The sequence below is a fragment of the Misgurnus anguillicaudatus genome, chromosome 4 (assembly GCF_027580225.2).
Source record: "Misgurnus anguillicaudatus chromosome 4, ASM2758022v2, whole genome shotgun sequence".
Taxonomy (NCBI): Eukaryota; Metazoa; Chordata; class Actinopteri; order Cypriniformes; family Cobitidae; genus Misgurnus; species Misgurnus anguillicaudatus.
In genome coordinates this window covers 24,679,004-24,701,273 of record NC_073340.2, presented here as the reverse complement: position 1 = coordinate 24,701,273, position 22,270 = coordinate 24,679,004, and the positions used below count along the sequence as shown (strand labels likewise).

General features: G+C 36.3%; 2 protein-coding genes across 9 annotated transcripts in view; both read right to left on the bottom strand.

The window, feature by feature from the left end:
* The window catches only part of ccdc186 (coiled-coil domain-containing protein 186), a 36,590-nt gene extending 19,515 nt beyond the window's left edge, over nucleotides 1-17,075 (bottom strand). Inside the window, exons 1-11 of one of the 5 annotated variants that reach the window (XM_055175990.2) lie at nucleotides 16,661-17,075; nucleotides 12,623-12,712; nucleotides 11,499-12,403; nucleotides 9,926-10,052; nucleotides 6,269-6,397; nucleotides 4,087-4,299; nucleotides 3,838-3,957; nucleotides 3,382-3,486; nucleotides 3,028-3,126; nucleotides 959-1,045; nucleotides 738-880 (exon numbers count right to left, since the gene is read on the bottom strand). In XM_055175990.2, coding sequence (XP_055031965.2) covers nucleotides 738-880; nucleotides 959-1,045; nucleotides 3,028-3,126; nucleotides 3,382-3,486; nucleotides 3,838-3,957; nucleotides 4,087-4,299; nucleotides 6,269-6,397; nucleotides 9,926-10,052; nucleotides 11,499-12,361 — 1,886 coding nt within the window. In that variant the 5' untranslated portion in view covers nucleotides 12,362-12,403; nucleotides 12,623-12,712; nucleotides 16,661-17,075. The remainder of the gene's footprint in view (nucleotides 1-737; nucleotides 881-958; nucleotides 1,046-3,027; nucleotides 3,127-3,381; nucleotides 3,487-3,837; nucleotides 3,958-4,086; nucleotides 4,300-6,268; nucleotides 6,398-9,925; nucleotides 10,053-11,498; nucleotides 12,404-12,622; nucleotides 12,713-16,660) is intronic. The other 4 variants (XM_073867031.1, XM_055175988.2, XM_055175989.2 and 1 more) reach the window with 4 other exon arrangements.
* Nucleotides 17,076-17,217: 142 nt separating this feature from the next.
* LOC129420854 (endoplasmic reticulum-Golgi intermediate compartment protein 2) lies at nucleotides 17,218-21,721 on the bottom strand. Of its 4 annotated transcripts, none has more exons than XM_073867034.1 (14): nucleotides 21,551-21,719; nucleotides 20,771-20,906; nucleotides 20,587-20,695; nucleotides 19,727-19,766; nucleotides 19,563-19,637; nucleotides 19,413-19,453; nucleotides 19,194-19,295; nucleotides 18,950-19,045; nucleotides 18,721-18,776; nucleotides 18,237-18,335; nucleotides 17,956-18,053; nucleotides 17,717-17,879; nucleotides 17,478-17,557; nucleotides 17,218-17,364 (listed from the first exon to the last, which is right to left on the bottom strand). In XM_073867034.1, exons 2-14 carry the CDS (start codon nucleotides 20,874-20,876, stop codon nucleotides 17,350-17,352), a joined length of 1,080 nt encoding a protein of 359 aa, XP_073723135.1. In that variant the 5' UTR covers nucleotides 20,877-20,906; nucleotides 21,551-21,719; the 3' UTR covers nucleotides 17,218-17,349. The 4 variants fall into 4 exon arrangements, with proteins under 4 accessions (XP_073723135.1, XP_073723134.1, XP_073723133.1 ...); XM_073867033.1 differs by having other exon boundaries at nucleotides 19,563-19,634; nucleotides 19,724-19,766; nucleotides 20,771-20,921; nucleotides 21,551-21,716; XM_073867032.1 differs by having other exon boundaries at nucleotides 19,563-19,634; nucleotides 19,724-19,766; nucleotides 21,551-21,713.
* Between the last annotated feature and the right edge of the window lie 549 nt (nucleotides 21,722-22,270).

Genomic DNA, 22,270 nt, shown 5'->3' with positions numbered 1-22,270 from the left:
AACCTGACCACTAGTTGCCGCAAAAATGTACACATTGCACGTTTAAGGGAGTGTCTTGCGTGTATTTTGTGAACGTGAGCGTCTCTTTTATAATAAACGGTTTTGACGCGTGTGCAGCAGGCACTTATTTTGACAAAACACGTGACGCACATGGTTTACATGACACAACAAACACATATTTTGAAAACGCAAGCAACACAAGACATTCCGAACACTTATTTTGAATTAGCGCCCCTGGGATGAGCAGTCACGTCTCCCTCCTGGCCCACTAGAGAGAACAATAGTGGCTAATGAGTCGACTAATTCATGAATCCTTACCATGGGTATCACACATCTGCGAAAAGGGCATTTTAGTAAAAATCGAACCCATTGGTAACACAATGCTCTTCTTTAGCTACAGGGACACTAATACTAAATACTGAATGTTGTCAAAACATGGTGTCTACTTTAAAGGGATAGTTCACCCAAAAATGAAAATGTTGTCATCATTTACTCACTTCTTAATGCCGTAACCAAACTTCCATAGTAGGAAAAAATATTATTATGGAAGTCAAAGGGGCTTCTGATTGGTTTGTTTATAAACATTCCTCAAACTATCTTACTTCGTGTACATCAGAACAGGGAAATTTATACAGGTTTGTAACAACATGAGAGTAAGAGTAAATGATGACAGAATTAAACATTTTTGGGTGAACTATCCCTGGAAAAGTGGAGTGAAACATTTAAGTGGTATCAACCTTTGGTGCTGCTCCTCTAGTCTAGTGATGGTGGCGAGTTTTTCTCTCTGGTTCTGGATCTCAGTCTTCTGTCTGTTAATAATCTCTCTGTATTTGCAAAGCTCGTCTTCCCAGCGAGGTCTTTCGTCCTCCAGACACTTAACCTGAAGGCCAGAATTAGAATGAAAAGGATGTACCCGAACACAAAGCGTTTCACAGTTATTTATAGAAAGCGTTTTCACCTTGGTCCGCAGCGTGGTGAGCTCATCCATGCCTTCTTTATAAGTCCTCTTCAGATCCTCCAACTCTTTAATCTTAGCTTTGTGCATCTGCCAATCAAACCACAGGACTATCAAAAAACCTCTTCTTCTCACCTCGCATAGCCATTAATCATTCTGTCATTACAATCAACAGAGGAAGCCTGCTAGGCAACACTGTGTTAATAATGCTAATGAGAAAGCGAATGCTAATAAGGCTGTTTCTTGCACGGCGATGACTCATTGATAAGGGAGTGCAAACACTCATTGTCATCTTCGGGTACTAATGATGCTTGGTGAATGGAGGCTCCTCGCTCATAAATAATTTTAAAAGCGGGTGGCAAAGCGCCACACACGACAAACTCAGAGACCAACGGCGTATCTCGGAGCGGCAGGGACAGAATGACCCGAGAGAAGCATGAACCAACAATGTATGAGGTGTAATGTAAACAAAACCTGGCTTTAAAAGCTGTAAAACTGAATTAAGGAGAAACACATTACTCAAAAATTAATTGAGCAGATAATGAGGTTTTAAATATTGTTTTACTATTTTAGGTCAACGACTGTAAACACACACGCAGCAAAATCAAGTTTTGGGGGTGTATTATACAAAGAAGGGGACATGGAGAGAGAAATAAATTAAGTTTAGTTTCGCACATGCAAGTTTAACTATCGCGTTTAGTTTCGTGCGCGTACGTGAAACTAAACTTTAAAAAAAAAAATCTGCACATGAAGGTTTCACGTAAGCACGCGAAACTTTCACGTGAGCACGCCAAACTTTCACGTGAGCACGCCAAACTTTCACGTGAGCACGCCAAAGTTTCACGTGAGCAAGCCAAAATGTTCACGTGAGCAAGCCAAAAGTTTCACGTGAGCACGCAAAAGTTTCATGTGAGCACATGAAACTAAACTTTACATATTTTTACTCCAATGTCACCTTAGGGGCTTGGTAATATTACATCTTTGAAGTCAGTAAAAAACACTTGGAATTAGTTTTAATCCAAATCCCAAAAACATGATATGAAATTAAATTAAAATCTGACTTTTTACATGTTCAGGTTTTTTGGTTTAGTTTTAAGAAGATTAAATATCATAATGCATGACTGCGTAAATCAAGTCATCCCTTTAGAAGCTTAGGTCTGAGATGTTATGATGATACTTTTCTGTCTATCTGAACACACTTTCTACAATAACATCTACACTCTTACATGTCTTGGCATCATCCTTATACCGGATATTAATTACACCAGTGGTTCTCAAACTATTTTGGCGTGCGGCCCACCCTGTGTACGGTGCATCCCTTCGTGGCCTCCCCGAAAGAAAATTGGTGACATAAAACATTAAAAAACTTAAAGGGGACATTTTACAAGACCTTTTTAAGATGTCAAATACATTTTTGGTGTCCCCAGAGTACATATGTGAAATTCTAGCTCAAAATACCATATAGATAATTTATTCTAGCATGTTAAAATTTCCACTTTGTAGGTGTGAGCAAAATGTGCCCTTTTGGGTGTCCTTTAAAATGCAAATGAGCTGATCTCGGCACTAAATGGCAGTGACGTGGTTGGATAGTGCAGATTAAGGGGGTAGTATTATCCCCTTCTGACATCACAAGGTGAGGGAAAATTCAATTACTTATTTTTTCACATTCTTCCAGAAAATGGTTTACCAAAACTAAGTTACTGGGTTGATCTTTATCACATTTTTTAGGTTAATAGAAGCACTGAGAACACAATTATAGCACTTAAATATGAAAAAAGTCAGATTTTCATGATATGACCCCTTTAAAATTTGAATTAAACAAAACATATTAAATCATACACTGTAGTGCTGTTGGATAGTAGCCTTATATTTCTGAGATTAAATTACGCACAATTAAATAAATATATATCTTTTTAAAATGTCATTAACCTAGGGCGCCCCCTGGGATCATCTCACGGCCCCCAGTTTGAGAACCACTAAATTACACTGGCTGTCTGAACAAATCGCTTAATTTAATTAGATTTACACTACGTTAGGTGTGAACAAAGCTTGAAGAAACAATGTAACCGTACCTCTAGCTGGTCAGTCTGCTCTTGTTTTTGCTTCTCCAGCTCTCCTTTGGTCTCCCGCAGCTTTGCGTCCAACTCATTTGACTTAATCTCCTCAGATTCCTGCAGGGAACACAGTGTGATACAGAAAACAAAGTTTTTACCAAGTTGTAGAAACAATGTTAGTTCATTCATTTAGGCGAGTTGATTCGGCTCATCCACTCATCTATAGTAAAATATTACAAAATGCACAACTTTTAATAAACCATAGTGGCAAAATAACATCTTTGAGGTTATGATCCAAGTCCAACTTCTTTATATATGCTGCCCTCTAGTGGACATTACCGACACTTATATCTTATTTCAAGTAAACTGCACCTGGTATGTGCGGATCATGTCCTGGCAATTCTTGCGAATCTGCTCAGTCTCCTCCTTTGCTTGAGTCAGCTTGGCAGTTGTTTCCCTTAGCTTGTCTTTTGTTTCCTGTTATTATAAAAACAGCATTTTATTGAAGTGATCGACGTCAGCACAGACACTTCAGAAAAGTCCTAAATAAACACTTTCAATATCTTAATCTGCAGAGAGAGAGAGCGACAAAGAGATACTTCAAGGTCAACATTTGCCATTACATTGTGAATTGTAAAAGTGAGGAAATACAACTACGTGATTTGTTTAGGGATGCAATAATATAGTTGTGTTATACAAAGTTACTGCATTGTGGTATCAGCAGTCATAAGGATTTCACGCTCTTTTCATCAACATTGCACTATGTTAACTCACGCCACGCCATCATTACCAAGCACTTTGTGTAATTCAAAACATTTTCTAGTTTACCTTGTGCATGTCTGTTTCGCTCTTCAGTTTGTTTTGTGCCCACTTCACTTTGATGACATGAGAATTGATTTCTTCCTTCACTTTCTCCAGTTCGCGAGACAGTCTTGTCACCTCATTCTCCTATAGAAGTGATCAAGCAAGAAGAACGAAATAGATGCATACTTTATATTCAGACTGCTGATCAAATGATTACACATCAAACCTAAAACCTATAATAATAGTGCACAGTAAAAATGCATTTTACGAGACCTTGGCATCATACAGCTGTTGCAGGCGTCCTTTCTCTTGAGCAAGTGTGTTTCCACGCCGGGCCTGTTTGTCTACCTCTGCTGTGGCCTCCCGTAGCTTCTTGTCCAGCTGTTCCTTCTCCCTACGCAGATCCAAGGCCTCCTTCTCTCCACGCACATACTTCATCACCATTGTCTCCTTTTCCTGACGCGCCTCTTCGCATTTCTTATTGACCTGAGGATATGAGAAAACATGTAAGCAGTTGTCTAACAGAAGATTCTTAGTCAAAAGATCTAAAGGCCCTTTTACACAGCAAGTGTGTGGAGGTTGGCGCATGTTATTTTGAAGCAGCGAGCTACTTCATAGCAGAAGCCAATAGAGGGTTAAGTTGTAATTGTTTATGGACTGATCCCATCCAAGGTTCAAACCATTAACCCTTCAGTTACTGGCCCACGTCTATCTACTGGCATTGGCAAAGCCCTCACAGTTGACGCAGGAGGTTACATAGGAGCGAGGGTCTGTTTGAACAAGTCTTGCATATACACAGCCCTTATTCTACTTTTTATGCATTTTCCTTATGACGTCAGTCATCAATATCTTAAATGTGACCAAGTCATAAGTAGCACAGGTATATTTGAAGCAATAGCCAACAATACATTGTATGGGTAAAAATGATTGTTTTTATGCCCAAAATCATTAAGATATTAAAGGAACAGTATGTAAGAAAATATATCAATTAATCATAAAATGGCCCTGATATGTCACTAGACATTAAGAAATAATTTCCTTTTTAAATCCTTATATCACTGACAACAGTGGTCTGGCCATGATATTGTCATTTAAAAAGTGGAGTTGCAGCCCTAAACTGATGTTTATGTAGTCATGTTGTGTATTGGCCACCAGTTGTGTGATTGCAGTACCAGTTTTAGCCACAAGTTTTCTAATTGCAATATCAGTTTTGGGCACAATCCTACATACTGTTCCTTTAAGTAAAGATGTACAGTAAATATGTAAAAAAAAAATATTATTAGTAATGTGTTGCTGAGGACTTCATTTGGACAACTTTAAAGGCAATTTTCTAAATATTTAGATTTTTTTGCACCACTTAGATTCCAGATTTTCAAATCTGTATCTTGGCCAAATATTTTTCTTTCAGATAAATCTCAATTTCAAACAATTTACCCTTAAAGGGACACTCCACTTTTTTTGAAAATATGCTCATTTTCCGGCTCCCCTAGAGTTAAACATTTGATTTTTGCCGTTTTGGAATCCATTCAGTCGATCTCCGGGTCTGGCGCTTGCACTTTTAGCATAGCCGATGGAAAATTAAAAGTTGTGATTTTATAAACAGATATGACTAGGAACTATACTCTCATTCTGGCGTAACAATCAAGGACTTTGCTACTGTACCATGGCTGCAGGAGGCGCAATGATATTATACACTGCCCAAAAACAATCCCCTGCCATTGAAAGTTACTAAGGGGACTATTTTCGGCTGCTGCGCAATATCATTGCACCTCCTGCAGCCATGTTACAACAGCAAAGGTCTTGATTATTACGCCAGAATGAGAGTATAGTTCCCAACCTTATCGACCTTGAAAATCGCAACTTTTAATTTTCTGTCGGCCTAAGTACACGATGTAACTACAGAAGAGTCAAGTTTTAAATAGGAAACATATTGAAACTCTTTGGTTACTTTTTAGGCACGATGCTAAGGGACTAATCAGATTCTATGGATTGTGCTAAGCTATGCTAAAAGGGCAAGCGCCAGACCCGGAGATCAGCTGAATGGATTCCAAAACTGTAAAAATCAATTGTTTAACTTTCGGGGAGCTGGAAAATTAGCATATTTAAAAAAAAAGTGGAGTGTCCCTTTAAGACGGGTTTTGTAGTCCAGAGTCACAAATCTAAACTTAATCATTATAATGATCATTAATCATTATGACTCAATCATTACAATACTCATTATTAAACCTCATGTGGGACAAAACATGACAAAGACAAATGAGTCCACAGCACCTGATGGAAACAAGATAAGACCAAAATACAAAGCACTTTGACCCACACTCTGTGCATCACCACAGGGCTAATGTGATTTCATTTAAAAGGTATTAGTCTAAAACTGGTCTGGATGGAATTTTGCCATTTAGCCACTCATACGGATTGAAGTAGGGGGACTGTTTCTATAGAGATAATCTTATACCTGTTCGAGCCGATAGGCCATATCCTTCTGCATCTGTTGGATGGCATTCTTGGCAGCCTGGTCCTGGTGAACCAGTTTGTCCCTCGAGTCTCTGAGTTCCTTCAAAAGTTCCTCCACCCGGCTTTCAAACTGGTTGAACAAGAGAGACGATTAGTTAAACATGTCAACATTACTGTGCCAAAATGTCACAGCTGCTGTAACCATAAACACATCTTAGAGTATGACGATTTACGGTAGCTGATCAAAGACAGATAAGTGTTTATACAGCCTGCATGTGCGCTATAAATAAAATTACCCGTGAAATCCTTCAACCCCATATAAGCATTTTGCCCTGTTTATTAAAATGCATAAAAATGTGTGTTTTTTTCATAAAGCAACAAAGGATCTATTCAGACAGACTGTATTATTTTTTTCTCTCGCACCAGCAGTGTGTAGTAACAGGGTGTTAAGTTTCCTTCACACTGCTGCTACTGAATGAAAACTAAAGCTTGGTCGGTAGGGGAAAGTATCACTTCTTAAAAGTGGTGATGTTTGATTCTGAGAAAGCCTTTTGTCTGTGTGGCTTCTGACTTTGACAGGAAACAGAGACAACAATCCACACACAATAGTTTCACGTCACTACCACAACAGATAATTACAGGCTCCACAGGCTCTGCTTGATGTGTGCTATTACTGTCATTGAGAGGGGGCTCTTTTTTAGCTTGGGGGTACTCTTAAACAAACCAGCTTTTCTGGTATCAGCTGTTCTCAAATCTGTGCGCAAGGGAAATAGATGGTCATGGTCATTCAGACCCTTCAAATGGCATTTAAATAACAAATAATGTTGTTGAGCTAAACCAGCCGAAATCTGGATACAGCTACAAACGTCACACGGAGAAATGGCTAGAAGTGCCATGAACCACTTTCACACTTTTTATGTGTGAAAGCAAACATGTCTCGTAATTGATTCTGGGATCGCTCCTATAAAGGGGCCTTTAGTAATATCGTTAAATTTTTGGAACGCGTTATGTGTGAACAAAAAGCAGGAACAATGCTGTAAGTGGTGTTGTCGTAGTGAGGATGCAGACATCATTGCAGTTATAAGTTTTTGACATGTGGGTTTAAAATGCAGATCAACATTCATACCTATCAGATCTTCTCACCCCATATATGACTTCTCGCACCCTTTGCTTTACTGATACATGCCTCTTAACAGTCCCCACCATCTCTGCTTCGCTCCATGGGTGACAGGGCATTTAGTGTGGCAGGCCCAAAACTGTGGAATGCCTTGCCACTTGAGTTGCGCCAAAGCACAAGTGTATCCACTTTTAAAACCAAATTAAAAACACATCTCTTTGGCTTCGCTTTTTTGTCAGTCCCCTAACCTTCTGTATTGGATGTGAATTACGAATGTATGTTGTTATTAATTGTGTATTTTCTTGTGTTTCTATGTTCTATTAATTTGTACAGTGTCCTTGGGTACCTTGAAGGGGACTTTTCTAAATAAAATTTATTATTATTATTATAAAAATGTCTGCAAATTGGAATGAAGTCGAGAACATGGAGCTCCTCACTATCTGATCGTTCACCAGTATAATAGAACAGCACTTCATGTGCTAGTTCATGATCGAATCACACTGCAAAAAATGACTTTCTTACTTAGTATTTTTGTCTTATTTTAAGTACAAATATCTAAAATTCTTAAATCAAGATGCATTTTCTTGATGAACAAAATAACCTAAGAAAATAAGTCTAGTTTAAAAAAATATCACATTTAAAGTTGCAGTGTGTAAATTTTAGCAGTGAGGTTGCGAATTGCAGCCAACAGCTCAGTCGACCGTTCACCAAAATGCATAGAGAAGCTACGGTAGCCACCACAGGACAAACATGTCATCACTGGAGAAAACTTAGTAAAAAAGTTCATCTGTTAAATGCGGGGTGCATGATTTTTGAAAATCACTTTGGAAAAGGGAGTTGGGCTGAGTACCAAACCATACTTGTAGCCAATAAGCAGTAAGTGGCGTGTCTACTAACCGTCATCGTTGCCTGGGTTGCGTATGTGTGGGGTCTATCAAAAGAAGGTCCAGATTCTATTGGGGTAGGGGTGTGTTTGTTTAGGTGATTTCAAATGTCAATGTAAGGGGACCCTCGGCGTATGTAAATAAAAATGTCTCATTCTAAGGTAATAAAGGTTATGAAAGGTCTTTATGCACCACTGATAATATAGTTTTGTATATTATATTGCATTTCTGTCAAGAGATCCCTCTTAAAGTTACACACTGCACCTTTAAGCAAATTTGTGCATAAAACAAGCAAAAGAAAAACTGGCAATTGAGAAACAAAACTTTTTTCTTAAACACTTAATTTTAAGAAAAATTCAAGAAAATTTGTCTTACCCGATTGGCAGATTTGTTTTGCTTGTTTTAAGCACAAATTCACTTAAATTAGAATTTTGCAGTATAGAAATAATAAATAAATGCATGTGGGTGATTCTCGCGAAATTAGACTTATAAGGTGTTATGAAACATTTTGATAGAAAAGTAAATGCAAAGTAAGAGTATCAAAATAAGAAACAAAGTTACAAACATCTCTTCATATATTATTTTGCACATGATTTCAAATGACATCATACAAACCAATTTTGTAGTTTTTTCCACATTTAAGGGGAAAATTTCTTTGACATGGAAATATTTATAATTAAAAAATCTATAAAATAAAAAATAAACATTTACAGTAAAGAAACATGTGGTATTTGGTGATCATTGGTTAATGTAGAGACAATAATAAAGATTATAAATGTGTCAAAGAAAAATGTTCTCATCCTCCGCAACAATTTTCAATCATTGTTTAAGCCCTCAAGGAATTAACATTTTAAAAAAAATTAGTTGGAAGGGACAAAATTGACTGTGACACTCAAGATGGCTACCATGTAAGCAGTTCTTATTTTTTCTCTCCAGATAAAAGTTAAAATTTTGTTTGTCATAGTACGTAGACAACGTTTGAGTTCTCATTACCGAAACATGAGTTTGTAAATGCATATATTTAATGTAATATCATGTTGCAGTAATGATAATTTTTTATAACGATAATCTAAAAAATATAAATAATTTTATAGGAAATATGTTTTAAATCCTCTAAAAATAGTTATAGTAAGTTCAGACCTTAATCTTATGTGCAAAAAAAATTGTCTTCAAGTTTTTTTTTATTCTGATGCTTGACACAGATTTCGTGAGAATGGACATTGGATTTTGTGAGAATCACCCATGTGCGTTGTTTCTCAAGACAGTAAAAAACAAATTACACATTCAAGTTGCTGCAGAAAATATTGTGCAAAACTACAAATACAATACACGTCCCATGATTTTATGGGAGGTGTGTGAACACACGCACAGATTCTGGAAAATCATTGGCAGTGTGAATGAACAAAAATTAAACAACGAATAATCCGTATGTACAAAGCCCTACGGCAACATTACACTATGCAGGAAGTGTGGATTCGGTGTAATTCCATTGGGTACACCTCAACCAAACATAATTGTGTCATGTTTAACACATGGTATCAGTGTTACTTATTTTTGTGTTGAACATTAACTATGAGGCCTGAAAGCAATATAAAGTCAGAAGTCCCAGAATTCCTTGCAGTATCATTACTGCATGATGATAAACAGTCGGCATTACCTTATTAATGGTGCTAAGATGTTGTTTCTCTGTCTCCATCCTCTTCTTGAGCTCCTCTCTCATGTTGTCTTTCTCAGAGCAGATGCCCAAAATCAGCTCCTGATGTTTCTTATTTTCATCAAGCAACCTGATAGATACAGTAACAATGTCAGAAAAGGTTTCTGTTGTGCCCATCTGTAACAACAACTGTAATGGTTTCTAATAAAGCATCAGGCAACATTATATGCCATAATACAGTATAGCAGGAACAGATTAGCAGGGGAAACAGGTGTTCATGGATCTTAACCAAACTGTGGACTGTTTCCAATATGTAAGCCAACCAGATGCCCTTGTGAAAACTAATAAAGTCAAATCAAATGCAAAAGGACTAAGCTGGACCTCTGTGCAAAATGTGAGTCTGTTTGGGTAATCAATGCTGTAATTCATTACATCAATGGACAAAACTGTTAACTAACTGTTGTTTAAAGATAGTGATTATTAACCACAAGCACACAATGAGCACCATGTGAGCTCTTGACCTATGACATTGACAAGATCACTATCAAATTCCAATGTGGCAAAACAAATCAATGCAACCCCTTTGATATTTACTTTGATACTTTTTTTATTTCCTTTTATTTATTTTAAAGGATAAGTCCATTTTCTTTTTAAAAAAATCCAGATAATTTACCACCATGTCATCCAAAATGTTGATTTTTTTCTTTGTTCAGTCGAGAAGAAATTATGTTTTTGGAGAAAAACATTCCAGGATTTTTCTCATTTTAATGGACTTTAATGGACCCCAACACTTAACAGTTTTAATGCAGTTTAAAATTGCAGTTTCAAAGGACTCTAAACGATCCCAAACGAGGCATAAGAGTCTTATCTAGCGAAACAATTGTCATTTTTGGCAAGAAAAATAAAAAATATGCACTTTTACACCACAAATTCTCTTCTTCCTCTGGTTGTGTGACGCGCCAGCGCGACCTCACGTAATTGCGTAATGACGTTGAAAGGTCACGTGTTACATATATGAAACGCACATTTGCGGACCATTTTAAATAATAAACTGACACAAAGACATAAATTAGTATCTCACATACAACAACGTCAGAACGGTCCTCTTTCTCCACACTTGTAAACACTGGGGCGTAATTTCGATACGTCATCCGTGACCGCTTGAAGTATTACGTGAGATCACGCTGGCACGTCACACAACCAGAGGAAGACGAGAAGTTGTGGTTTAAAAGTGCATATTTTTATTTTTCTTGCAAAAAATGACAATCGTTTTACTAGATAAGACCCGTATGCCTCGTCTGAGATCATTTAGAGTCCTTTGAAACTGCAATTTTAAATTGCATTAAAACTGTTAAGTGTTGGGGTCCATTAAAGTCCATTAAAATGAGAAAAATCCTGGAATGTTTTCCTCAAAAAACATAATTTCTTCTCGACTGAACAAAGAAAGACATCAACATTTTGGATGAAATGGTGAGTAAATTAAAAAATTTACCCTCTTCAAAACTAACATTGATGGATTATAAACTCACCGACTTGCTGTGTTTTACATACAGGTAGTTATTACTCAACTGCTTACCTCTTGATGGCTTTCTCCTGTTGGGAGTATTTGTATTGCACACACTTCTCCAATAAAACCACAGAGTTCTTGTCCTTGGGGAGGCCGTTGGGTGGGCTTTCTTTTCGGACGCCTTCCAAAAGTTCGTCTTCCAACTCATCCAGCAAAGACTCCTGAGACAGAGATCTCTGAATCTCAGACATCAGTTTACGGCTACAGTCCGTGTCATATGGGTTCATATTTGAATTGGAGTGTGAATTTTGAGGTACTACATTTTTAGATGCCACATGGGCAGGAGGTTTCTCCCCTTGAAGACCTGGGGTATCTTGTGTAGGAGTCTGGTTATTTGTGTGTTGAAGTTCTGTTGGCCCATTTAAAGTGTGGCTGTGAATTGAAGAATCATCCGCGGGTGTAACCAAAGAGCTGGGCGAAAAATCATTCAGAGAGACCTCATTTTGAGTCTCATTCTCTGCATCTGGTAAAACTGCTGGCTTCTCTGGGCCAGAAAATTTAGGTCCTCCATCAAGGATAACGGAAAGTGACCCTGCAGTATTGTCGTAAAGAGCCGGAGGTGTCCTGGAATCGTCAATGGAGGCTGTTCCACTGTCACAGCTAGTGTTCCCATCTCCCTGCGCGTCATCTCCATCTTGCTGGACTTTCAAGTGCATGTCAGGTCTCTGACCTTCTTTGTCCACACTATCTAAAGATAAAGTAGTGTCTAGCTCAAGACTGTCCAGCTCAGCATCTTCCTCCTGTTCCTTTAAAACGAGTTCATCACCATTGCTGATGACATTAGATGACTCTTTTGGAACCACTGTGACCTCTGGACTTTGGGTGGGGTTGGATGAAGGGCTCTCTTCGCTTTGACAGTCTGATAGCTCCATGCTCTCCTTCACTTCCACTACTGGCCTGGAATCAACAAACACCTAAACAGGTAAATCAATTGTAAGTTAGACTCAAAACACTGTAGCTGACTGTGACTTCAACAAATAAACAAATACAGCCAGCAAAATTCCTATCAAACGCTCGGTCAAATTAAAAAGTATTTATATGGCTTCTGGTGCTACTACATTCAAATTTCCTTATGGCACTGGGAACAGCAAATCACCCAGAAATGTGTACAATTTTCAGTCAATCTGTCATACCTGCTGTACGAAATTCACGGTTTAAAGCACACAGATTTCCACACAGATTTGACAGAGGCGTGGTTTTCCATAATCAGGACACAGCTCTCCCTGCATTTAAAGGCAGAGTCGTGTTGTAGGTTTTATGAAACTAGGTGGCCCGCCCATCCCACACCCAATGGATGAGTGTTTGATACTGTATTAGCTTACTGCATTCCCAGCTCAATACTCATGGATAAAACAACCTATAAGTGCACAATAGGAAGTACCTCTTGACATTCAGGAAAAGGACACTGATAGCGTTATTCACATGTTTTGAGTGAAACCGGAGCAGAATCCAATCCAGCAGGATTATCAAGTTTGTGTTACGAATACTTTAGGGATGAATGCAAAAATAAATTCTGCCCAGTGTAAGCGTGTGAGAAATCAGTGAACCTTGGCCCGAGCGCCTTCAGCCAAGATAAGATTTACTGTTCAAATCTGTATTATTCCTGAAAGCAACAAATAAAGAGGAAATGGAAAGGAACAACCAACCAAAATCAATATATTTACATGTATCTTTAATGAGTAGTAGAAGTTACAAAAGTGAACGATGGATTTTTGTCCAGATCGAATAAATCTGCTATTTTTTGACATAAATGTGCTGAAGGGATAGTTCACCCAAAAATGAACCGAACTGATCAGAAGCCCCATTGACTTTCAATTAGGGATGCACCGATAGGATTTTTTTGGGCCGATACCGATTCTGATTTAAACAGACAACTTGTGGCCCATACCGATGCCGATATTAAACACTTGTATACAATACTATACAGTTGGTCTATTAGCTAGTTTATTTCTGCATCAAATTATTTTTACTGAACATGGATTGGATCTAATTAACATTCAACTGACCAACATAATAAGAGAGGCACAAATTAAGCTAAAACAAATATAATAAGACAGCATGACAACCTTCAAAGGTGGTTTTTGCTATTCAGCATTTATTTTATTAACAACATTAACTCATTTTTTATATATAATGGATTTCTTTATGCAGTTAATTAATAAACAATTGGTATCGGCCTTTCTCGTGCTATTGCCGATATGCCGATGGTTTCAAATTCATCAAAAATCGGCCGATAAATATCGGCGGCCGATACATCGGTGCATCACTACTTTCAATGTATTCTTTTTTCATACCATGCATGTCAGCGGGGCTTCTGTCTTGAAACAACATGAGGGTGAGTAATACCTTGTTCACACGGTCAGTCCATATCCGATTTTGGTGCATATCCAATTTGATAGACTCACTGTCCATATTGTGTATCAAACCTGTTTAAATACGATCTGTGCATCCTGCAGCGTTCTGCCGTATTCTGGATTATCTGTACTGTTTTTATGGCAATGACGTTGCGCTGGCTCGACAAGTCGTGTTTACATTTTGGTTACGTCATGCTGTTGCGTCATGTAAAAAGCTACACAAATGCGATCAGAGCGCTCAGACTAATTTGGATTTCCGGAAATGAGATCTGAAAAGGATTTCAAACTACCTCTGGATGTAGCCTAAAACAGATTAGAAAAAAACGAATTTCATGTGCTTTTTGGCCGTTCACACGTTTTAAAGGAAAACACCACCGTTTTTCAATATTTTACTATGTTCTTACCTCAACTTAGATGAATTAAAACATACCTATCTTTTTTTAATGTGTGCACTTTTAATCTTTGTACAGCGCTTCTTGATAGAGTGGCCATTCGTCCCAGTTCTGCCGGACACGTCCCGAACATGTTTTCGGGTGCGTTCTCCGGAAGTCGCGTTGCTCGACCGCATACGTCATCGAGGTTCTCACATTTCAGTTAAAATACATTAGAAAATTAAGATTTATTTGAAGAGTTTCGTTGCAAAACGAGATAACCACCGTTTTTTTAATTGTTCAGAAATCTTGTTTTTTGGTTGTGCATTCCAATTAATCTCAATGCAACTGGAGTTGGTTTGTTTTGATTTAAACCTTAATAACTTAAAAAATACAGCTAAGTAGCACCATAAAACAAAATAATAACATGACAACATAATAATAAACATGTTTTGACAAAAATGGATTTATCTCGTTTTGCAACGAAACTCTTCATTTATTTTAAGACATACGATAATTGTAGTTTCATTCTTACCTTGAAATGTAACGGTTGCTTTTCTGAAATTAAACCCGAAATATTAAACCTTGATGACGTATGCGGTCGACCAACGCGACTTCCGGAGAACGAACCTGAAAACATGTTCGGGACGTGTCCGGTGGAACTAGCACGAATGGCCACCCTACTTCTCGAATGTGTTAGCATTTAGCCTAGCCCCATTTATTCCTATGGCTCCAAACAAAAGTTTTAGTTTGTGCCACCATACTTACTCGTGTAACTACTCATGTAACAGTCTTTAAATAGGGAAAACATGGACGTGTTTGGTGGCTTCTAAATTCATTCCTGTTTGGAGCCATAGGAATGAATGGGGCTAGGCTGATGCTAACACGTTCATGAGGCGCTGTACAAAGATTAAAAGTGCATGCATTGAAAAAAGATAGGTATTAATTCGTCTAAGTTGAGGTAAGAACAACATAGTAAAATATTGAAAAATGGTGGTGTTTTCCTTTAAATGTGATTGGATTCCAATCAAATATGCACCAAGATCGGATTTTGACTGACAAGTGTGAACAAGGTCTAAAATAAACAACATTTTCATTTTACTGTGAACGATCACTTTAATTCCAAACAGCCTTGTCAATACATAATAAGCAGTTGTTTTCATTTCATGATGTATGTAAATGTTGCATAAAATATTTGTTCATGTCACCATTTCTGTGCATAATATCTTTGCTGTCATTAAATTGTTTTACAATATACTGGCCATTCGCCAACATTTTCTAGATATTGCCATCAGCAATGGAAAATCCCTTAACCATTTTCCTCATTGCAACTGGTTGAAAACCTGATCATTTCAAATCAACTATGCAATAATTATCTTAACATACAATACAATTATCTTGCAAAGTACAACAATATTGTTCAAGATACAAAGCTGTTACAAGGTAAAACAGTAGGAAAGAATCTGCCAATACCTTACACTAAAAATGTTTAAGGTCACCACATTCCTGTTCCTCTCTCCCAGCAAACATTATCTCATGCCTCCAAGTACCAAACTGAAATATTTATGTAGTTCTCACTCACTGGCATTCACAATGAAATGCTAAGACATCACACTTGTTAGGTTAGATGTGTTATAAAATTATTTTTTATAAAAAAAAACATATTTGCCTTTGTGAAAAGTGAAGCAATTTCCTATTTAGGTTTATTTCCTTTTGTTCTTATCTGTGTTTGTGTAAAAACTTTGTTTCTCAATCTTCACCTCTGAAATGCATCTGCATCATGTATGCCAGTGTATTTCTTAAGGAGGGGGAGGGACAGTGCCCAGCCCACTAAATAGAAACTGAACGATCAAAGATCTTTTCTCACATCAAATGCAACAAACAATTGTTATTTTAACTAAAAACTAAAGAGGGAAACTGGAACTGGAACGTTAATATATTGTAGAGTAAGTTAATCTCAGTGACAGATACTGCTGCACCCACACAGGTGCAGTTAGCATTAGCACACCGGCTAACTTGTCCAAATATATCACATTTTAGCCATTTACGACCAAATATCATATTATTCCAATTGAATTACAACCCCTTCAATGTTATTATCACCATTTACACGAAAGACAATTATATAATGAGCAATAATACGAATATACATACAAATTTCCCCTGTGTTGATCCAGTATCTCATAACCTCAAGCTGATCTGGTAAGCTTTAACGGTCTTAATCGCTTTAAACAGAACAATTAGCCTGATGTCACGGTGTATGAAAGTATTTTTAATAAATGTATTAATTATATTATCATCAGTAAGTTATATAACAACAAAAATCATACATCTGCCATGGAGTTCACCTACCTAGACTGTATTTACTTAGCTTGACGGCTAACTGCATACACACGCGAATTTATAGTTAAACTTTCAACATCTCAATTAAAAATATTCAACTTACCGTTCATGTTAAATCCATTTAAATGAAATAAACCTTCTACAATAAGATATAGTGAGTGTCAACTTCGTGATCTCCTTCCGAGTGACACATCAACAATATGGCCCCTGAACGCGCTGATAGGGCGGAATACAAACACATAGAACGGCAATAGGCGATTAATTCATTGTGCAAGATTATATCCCGCCAAGAGGGGGAGCCAATTAGCTCAAATAAGTTGCAAAACATATTATATATAACACCAAGTACAGTTTATTCGGTTTTGTTTGCTCTAGGAAATTTGTTAAACGCATAATGAAACCAAGAAATTTAAGTTAATATATAAGTGTCTGCCCATTTCGACTATTTACAAACCAAGCTGGTAAAACAAATGGTAAGGAAGTACAACTGACTCTCCCTCTACGAATATTTCTTTGCATTTCTGTTTTTTTCTGTTGGTTGAATTATTATGGAGTGTTGATATAATATCATGTATAATGATTACTTTAAAATTATTATCACAATAATAGTTTGAATATTACAGTTGTCATCTTAAATAAGCATTAATTGAACTACAAAACTCTGTTAATAAAAAAACATTTATTGTTTAACATTAACTGGGTATACAGTTTAAAACATGTTTTTAATTATTTAAAATCATAAAAAAGTGTAGCGCTGTATGATCTGTTTTGGTTGAAGCTTTCCAGAGTGTCCTAAGTATCAAGGACCTTAAAAGAAAGAAACAGAATAACATTAGTCAGAATTTCACATTGCATACAGTTATGCAATGCTTTAGTTTTGCAAGTGTGCATCACTGTGGCCACCAAAAGCGGTGACTTACCGGCCTGGAATATTGTGTGCCAAGTTTAAAGCGACAGCTGATGATGTCAACAAAATACCCGATCAATCTGTGAAGCAGGTCTGTGTTAAGAAGCACAAGAGAGTGAAACTCTATGAGTCTGTGTTTGTCTATAATTCTCCATGCTTTAACTGCACATTCAATGCAATAAAAAGCAAGCATCAGTGATTGATAACAATAATATCTGGTAAAATTGAACTTTTACAATATGTGAAAGTTACCAGAGGTGGAGAAGATTCCTCCTATGATGCCACACAGCCTCACGAGGAACACAGAAAAAGGCATATGTTCCTCACTTACCCTCACCATTAGTGGACTTAGTTTATACTTAAAAAAGATTCCAGACACACCATAACTGCCTGCCATATTGTTTATAACCCGTTCCTGCATGAGAATGCAGAAGTATTATCATCAACACACTCTCACACAGATGAACACACACATGCTGCATACAATATACCCTTTCTGTGACAGAAAACTGATGCATATCCACTGAGACATCTGATGTGTGAAGCTTGGTGGGCACCACTGTGATGAAATACTGAAACAGCTGATTGTCTGAAAACAGATTTGGAGCATAATTGTTTTGTTCATAATTCGCAGATTTTTTACAGCAGTGAATGAAATACATTTAGCAAGGCATTCTTATATTATTTACATTCACATTTAAATGGATTTGTATTTATTTGCATACAACATGACTTTTATAAAGGTTATTATAAAAAGATAACTTGAACCTACTTTCTAATGTAATTTTCTCTGTGCCATCAAGAGGATTGATGTGTCCAGGAACGTCATTTCCGAAAGACAAACAATCTATTCGATGTGAGAAGTTATAAACTGTAAAAGAAGCAAATAATGAGAGTCAGAGATTTACTGATTTGCAATGACTGTAAAGCAAGAAAAAAACATAAGTTATTTTATGTACAGTATGTATATACATAGCAAACGATTTCTGCTTTATATATATGATTAAATTATGTTAAATAAATAATATACAGTTGTATACATTGTAATCATGACTTTTCAGCAGCTCAAATGGGAATAGCCCTGGCGATGCTGATTCCCAGAGATTGCTTATAAAAATGTCAAATGTATGTCTATGGCAAAGTGACAGTTCTCCATCTAGTGGATTGTCTGTGCTATGACAACAATATTAAAAAATGCATACAAATTTAATGGTATTTGTCAAAACAACTAAAACAAAATTGTGACCAAAACTCACCTTCTTTCCTTATTAAAGGTGCAAAGTGGGCATGACCTCTGAGAGAAGTCACAGGTCTGCATGGGAGATATTTTAGGGAAAACAATTATTTCTGGATACTTTAAATAAAGTGGAAAAGATGGACTTTGACAGTTTTTCCCAAAAATCAGTGCATCAAAATGTTAATTTTCATTTTTTTAAGACATTATTATATAGCTATATAGTTCTGTTATTTAAAGTGTTCACTTACTTTCCAAGTGTGATATGTAAGTTTCCTGCAACTTTATTAACATAGATTAGTCCATGTATCCTGCAGGCATTTTGGGATACAGATGCAGAATCATTCCTGTTCAAGAATTAAAGCTTTTACATCAGTTTTGAACTCTTCTGTATTTAGTCCTATGCTCTTAAGTAATGCCAATCTTGCTTGATATGATCACATCGGCAAGTACTGAACAAGTAGGACAAAATATAGCAGTTATGTAAACGTGTACCGTGGCAATGGGTCATAAAAGGATCCTTTCAGTGCAGACCTAAAGAGCACATCTTGAAGAGAATGCTCCGCCCTTAGTCTGCCTTGAATCTGCTGTAATATCCTTATTTAACAAAAGACAGAGATTGAGACCTCCACCTTGTGTAGATTCCATCATGATATATAGGCTAATATACTATACCACAATGGTGCATTTAAATGATAATAACATTACACTTACTGATACCACAGTTTTTGTTGTGCAGAAGGCTCAAAGTTTACCTGTAAAACATTATTTCAAACAAATTGGAGCTTTGATAGACACTTGTTGTTCTCAGAATATATTTAGAAATGTTCTGAAACATAAAAGATGGATTGAATACACACTTACATGTTCATATTTTAGCTCCTTTGATGCAACCACATCATCAGCAATATCCAACACATCTGCGCCCACCCTTTCACAAAAGAAGACCATTCATGTGACATGAGTTTATTCCAAAAAAATGACTACACCATTCAAAAATTGAAGCAATAGATGCACTTACTTTCGCATTTCATTGCAACCGTGATGTCAATTTTTATTTTCAATTTGCTGTAAAGTACAAACCAAACAAATAAAATTAACAAATGGCAAAATAAAGAGGTCAGGGTAAATTATTTAATCTATAAAATAGAGGTGTCACAATGATTAAATAATTGTCTCATCGCGATTGTTTGACCTCATCGTGATGATTTCAGATCACCGCAATGATTGCACACCTCTCTAAAAAACACAAGGGGGAGCTGCAGCACCTGTATAAACGAGAATGTAACAGATGGTGCTCCTTAACTGAGAGTGTAACGAAATACGTTGCAAAGCAATTTTGGGAAGTGAAGGATGCTATTCTTAAGGATCTGCAAGAAATAGATTTTTGCAGCCACTACAGACATGTGGTCCAGTACTAATATGACCTTGATTGGCTACTATTTAAGGCCTGTTCTGGTATAGTCAGTTTTTTTTATTTCATTTTTATTTTAAGTTATTTTTCAGACACTTTATTGTGTTTATTTCTTATGAAGAATTTTCGTTTTTTTAAAGATATATTCATTAAATAATTACTTTAAAATATGTGTTATGTGTATTTATATTTACTGCCAGGTAAACCTTGCAAAATATTTATTTTAAATAATCACAACAATGTGTGGAAATTATTTCATGAACAAACAAAAAATTGTATGAGAATTAAATGTCAAAGCAATAAAACGGGCAATTAATCGTCGTAATGTCACAATTTATTAGACAATTAAATGTCAGCCAAATTTCATAATCGTGACAGCCCTACATAAAATACAAATATATTGTACATTATATGCAAGTGCATATTTAGTTATGGAAACATGGAAATTTGTTTCCATACAATTTATGTTCATACCTGGAAAAGTCTGCATCAACTTCATATTCATATTTCATCCACGTGTCTCGGTACAGAAGAAACTCAGAGATGGTAAGAAGGGCCATAAGGGTGAAAACAATCAGGGACACTGAGGAACCAATAAGGTCTTAAGCAACAACATTTTGTAAACTAGTATTCAAACTGAAAATAGAAAAAAAATCACCTGTGCCTCCAAAAGCTGATGTTACAACATAACTCTCTGGAACTTTAGGAAAGGCGTCTAGTTCTTTTACTAAGTTGACAGCCCCTTTTCTGTTCAGACGCTTCATTGTTTTGGGATGTCACTGAATACCTTACACCTGCGGTAGAGATCACTTACATTTAATATATATATATATATATATATATATATATATATATATATATATATATATATATATATATATATATATATATATATATTAATAAGTATATAAGTTACACAGTAACACAACTTACTGAAAACATTCAATGTGTCAGCCTTGGCTGTGTTTCACTTAAACTTTATGGGGCGGTTTCCCGAACCAGAATTAGCTTAATCCAGGACTAGGCCTTAGTTTAATTAGGAAATATAACTAGTTTTAACAAACATGCCTTACTAAAAACATTACATGTGTGCATTTTGAGGTAAAACAAAGGGCACTGATGTATTTTAAGATATGTAAGTGCAAGTTGTTTTCAATTTGGAGAGCTATTAAAAGTGTTTAAGTCTAGGACTAGTCTAATCCTGTCCGGGAAACTGCCCCTATAACGTTGCAGCTATAAACTACAATAGCGATTTAGTTTGAACCTCATTGTGCTTAAAAACTACTGCTGTCTTTTTGACATAATCAATACAGTAAATTAACACATAAGGAAATGCTGGCTGTTTAGCAATTTAAGACTACAACTGTGCAATACTGTTAACAACTGCACAGTGAACCCTAAACAAATGCTGGTGCAGATTGAATCTCTCCAGTCTTACCTCTTTAACCACCTTAAAATGAAGGACTCACGATGTAGGGATCCATTTGCTGCAGTTCAAAAGTGCTGTTTTGCAAGCACTGCCCCATTGTGGCACAGCTGGTTTTTCCAGCTAAACAAAAACTTGCGCAGGTTTCCTCAAAAATAAAAGAAGTGGATTGGCTGAACAGATATAAGACGTTAGGTTGAAGTATCTGTGTTATTCTGCTGTATTTATCAATCAAAGGTTTTGTCATTTAATGCATGAAAAAAATTAAACCGCTTATTTTGCTTAGCTGACAGACAGAGGATGAGAGTTGCCTTTTTGAAAATTAACCATGTTTTTTGTAGTAAACGTGTTTTTTTACATATTGAGCACCATTTGCAAAACCATAGTTTTACCACGTTTTTTTTTTTTTTTAAACAGAACCATGATTATTTTGTAGTGTTTATCCAAGTGTTTTTTTTTTAAACTGTGGTTAAATCATGGTTAATTTTCATAAGGGTTGTATTAAATTGCTTCTAAGTAAGTATCTAACAGCGAACAGAAACAGTTTGATTTCTGTGGAAATTCTGTCTCTTCTTAAAAATATACCATATATACTTTTAATATAAAATATTTTTTATTAAACGCTCAACACAAACATTATATTAGGAATAACAATACATCCAAATAGATACCAACACATTTCTAAAAAAAAAAAAAAAAAAACAGGGTTTACAGAATAAATAAATCAGAATA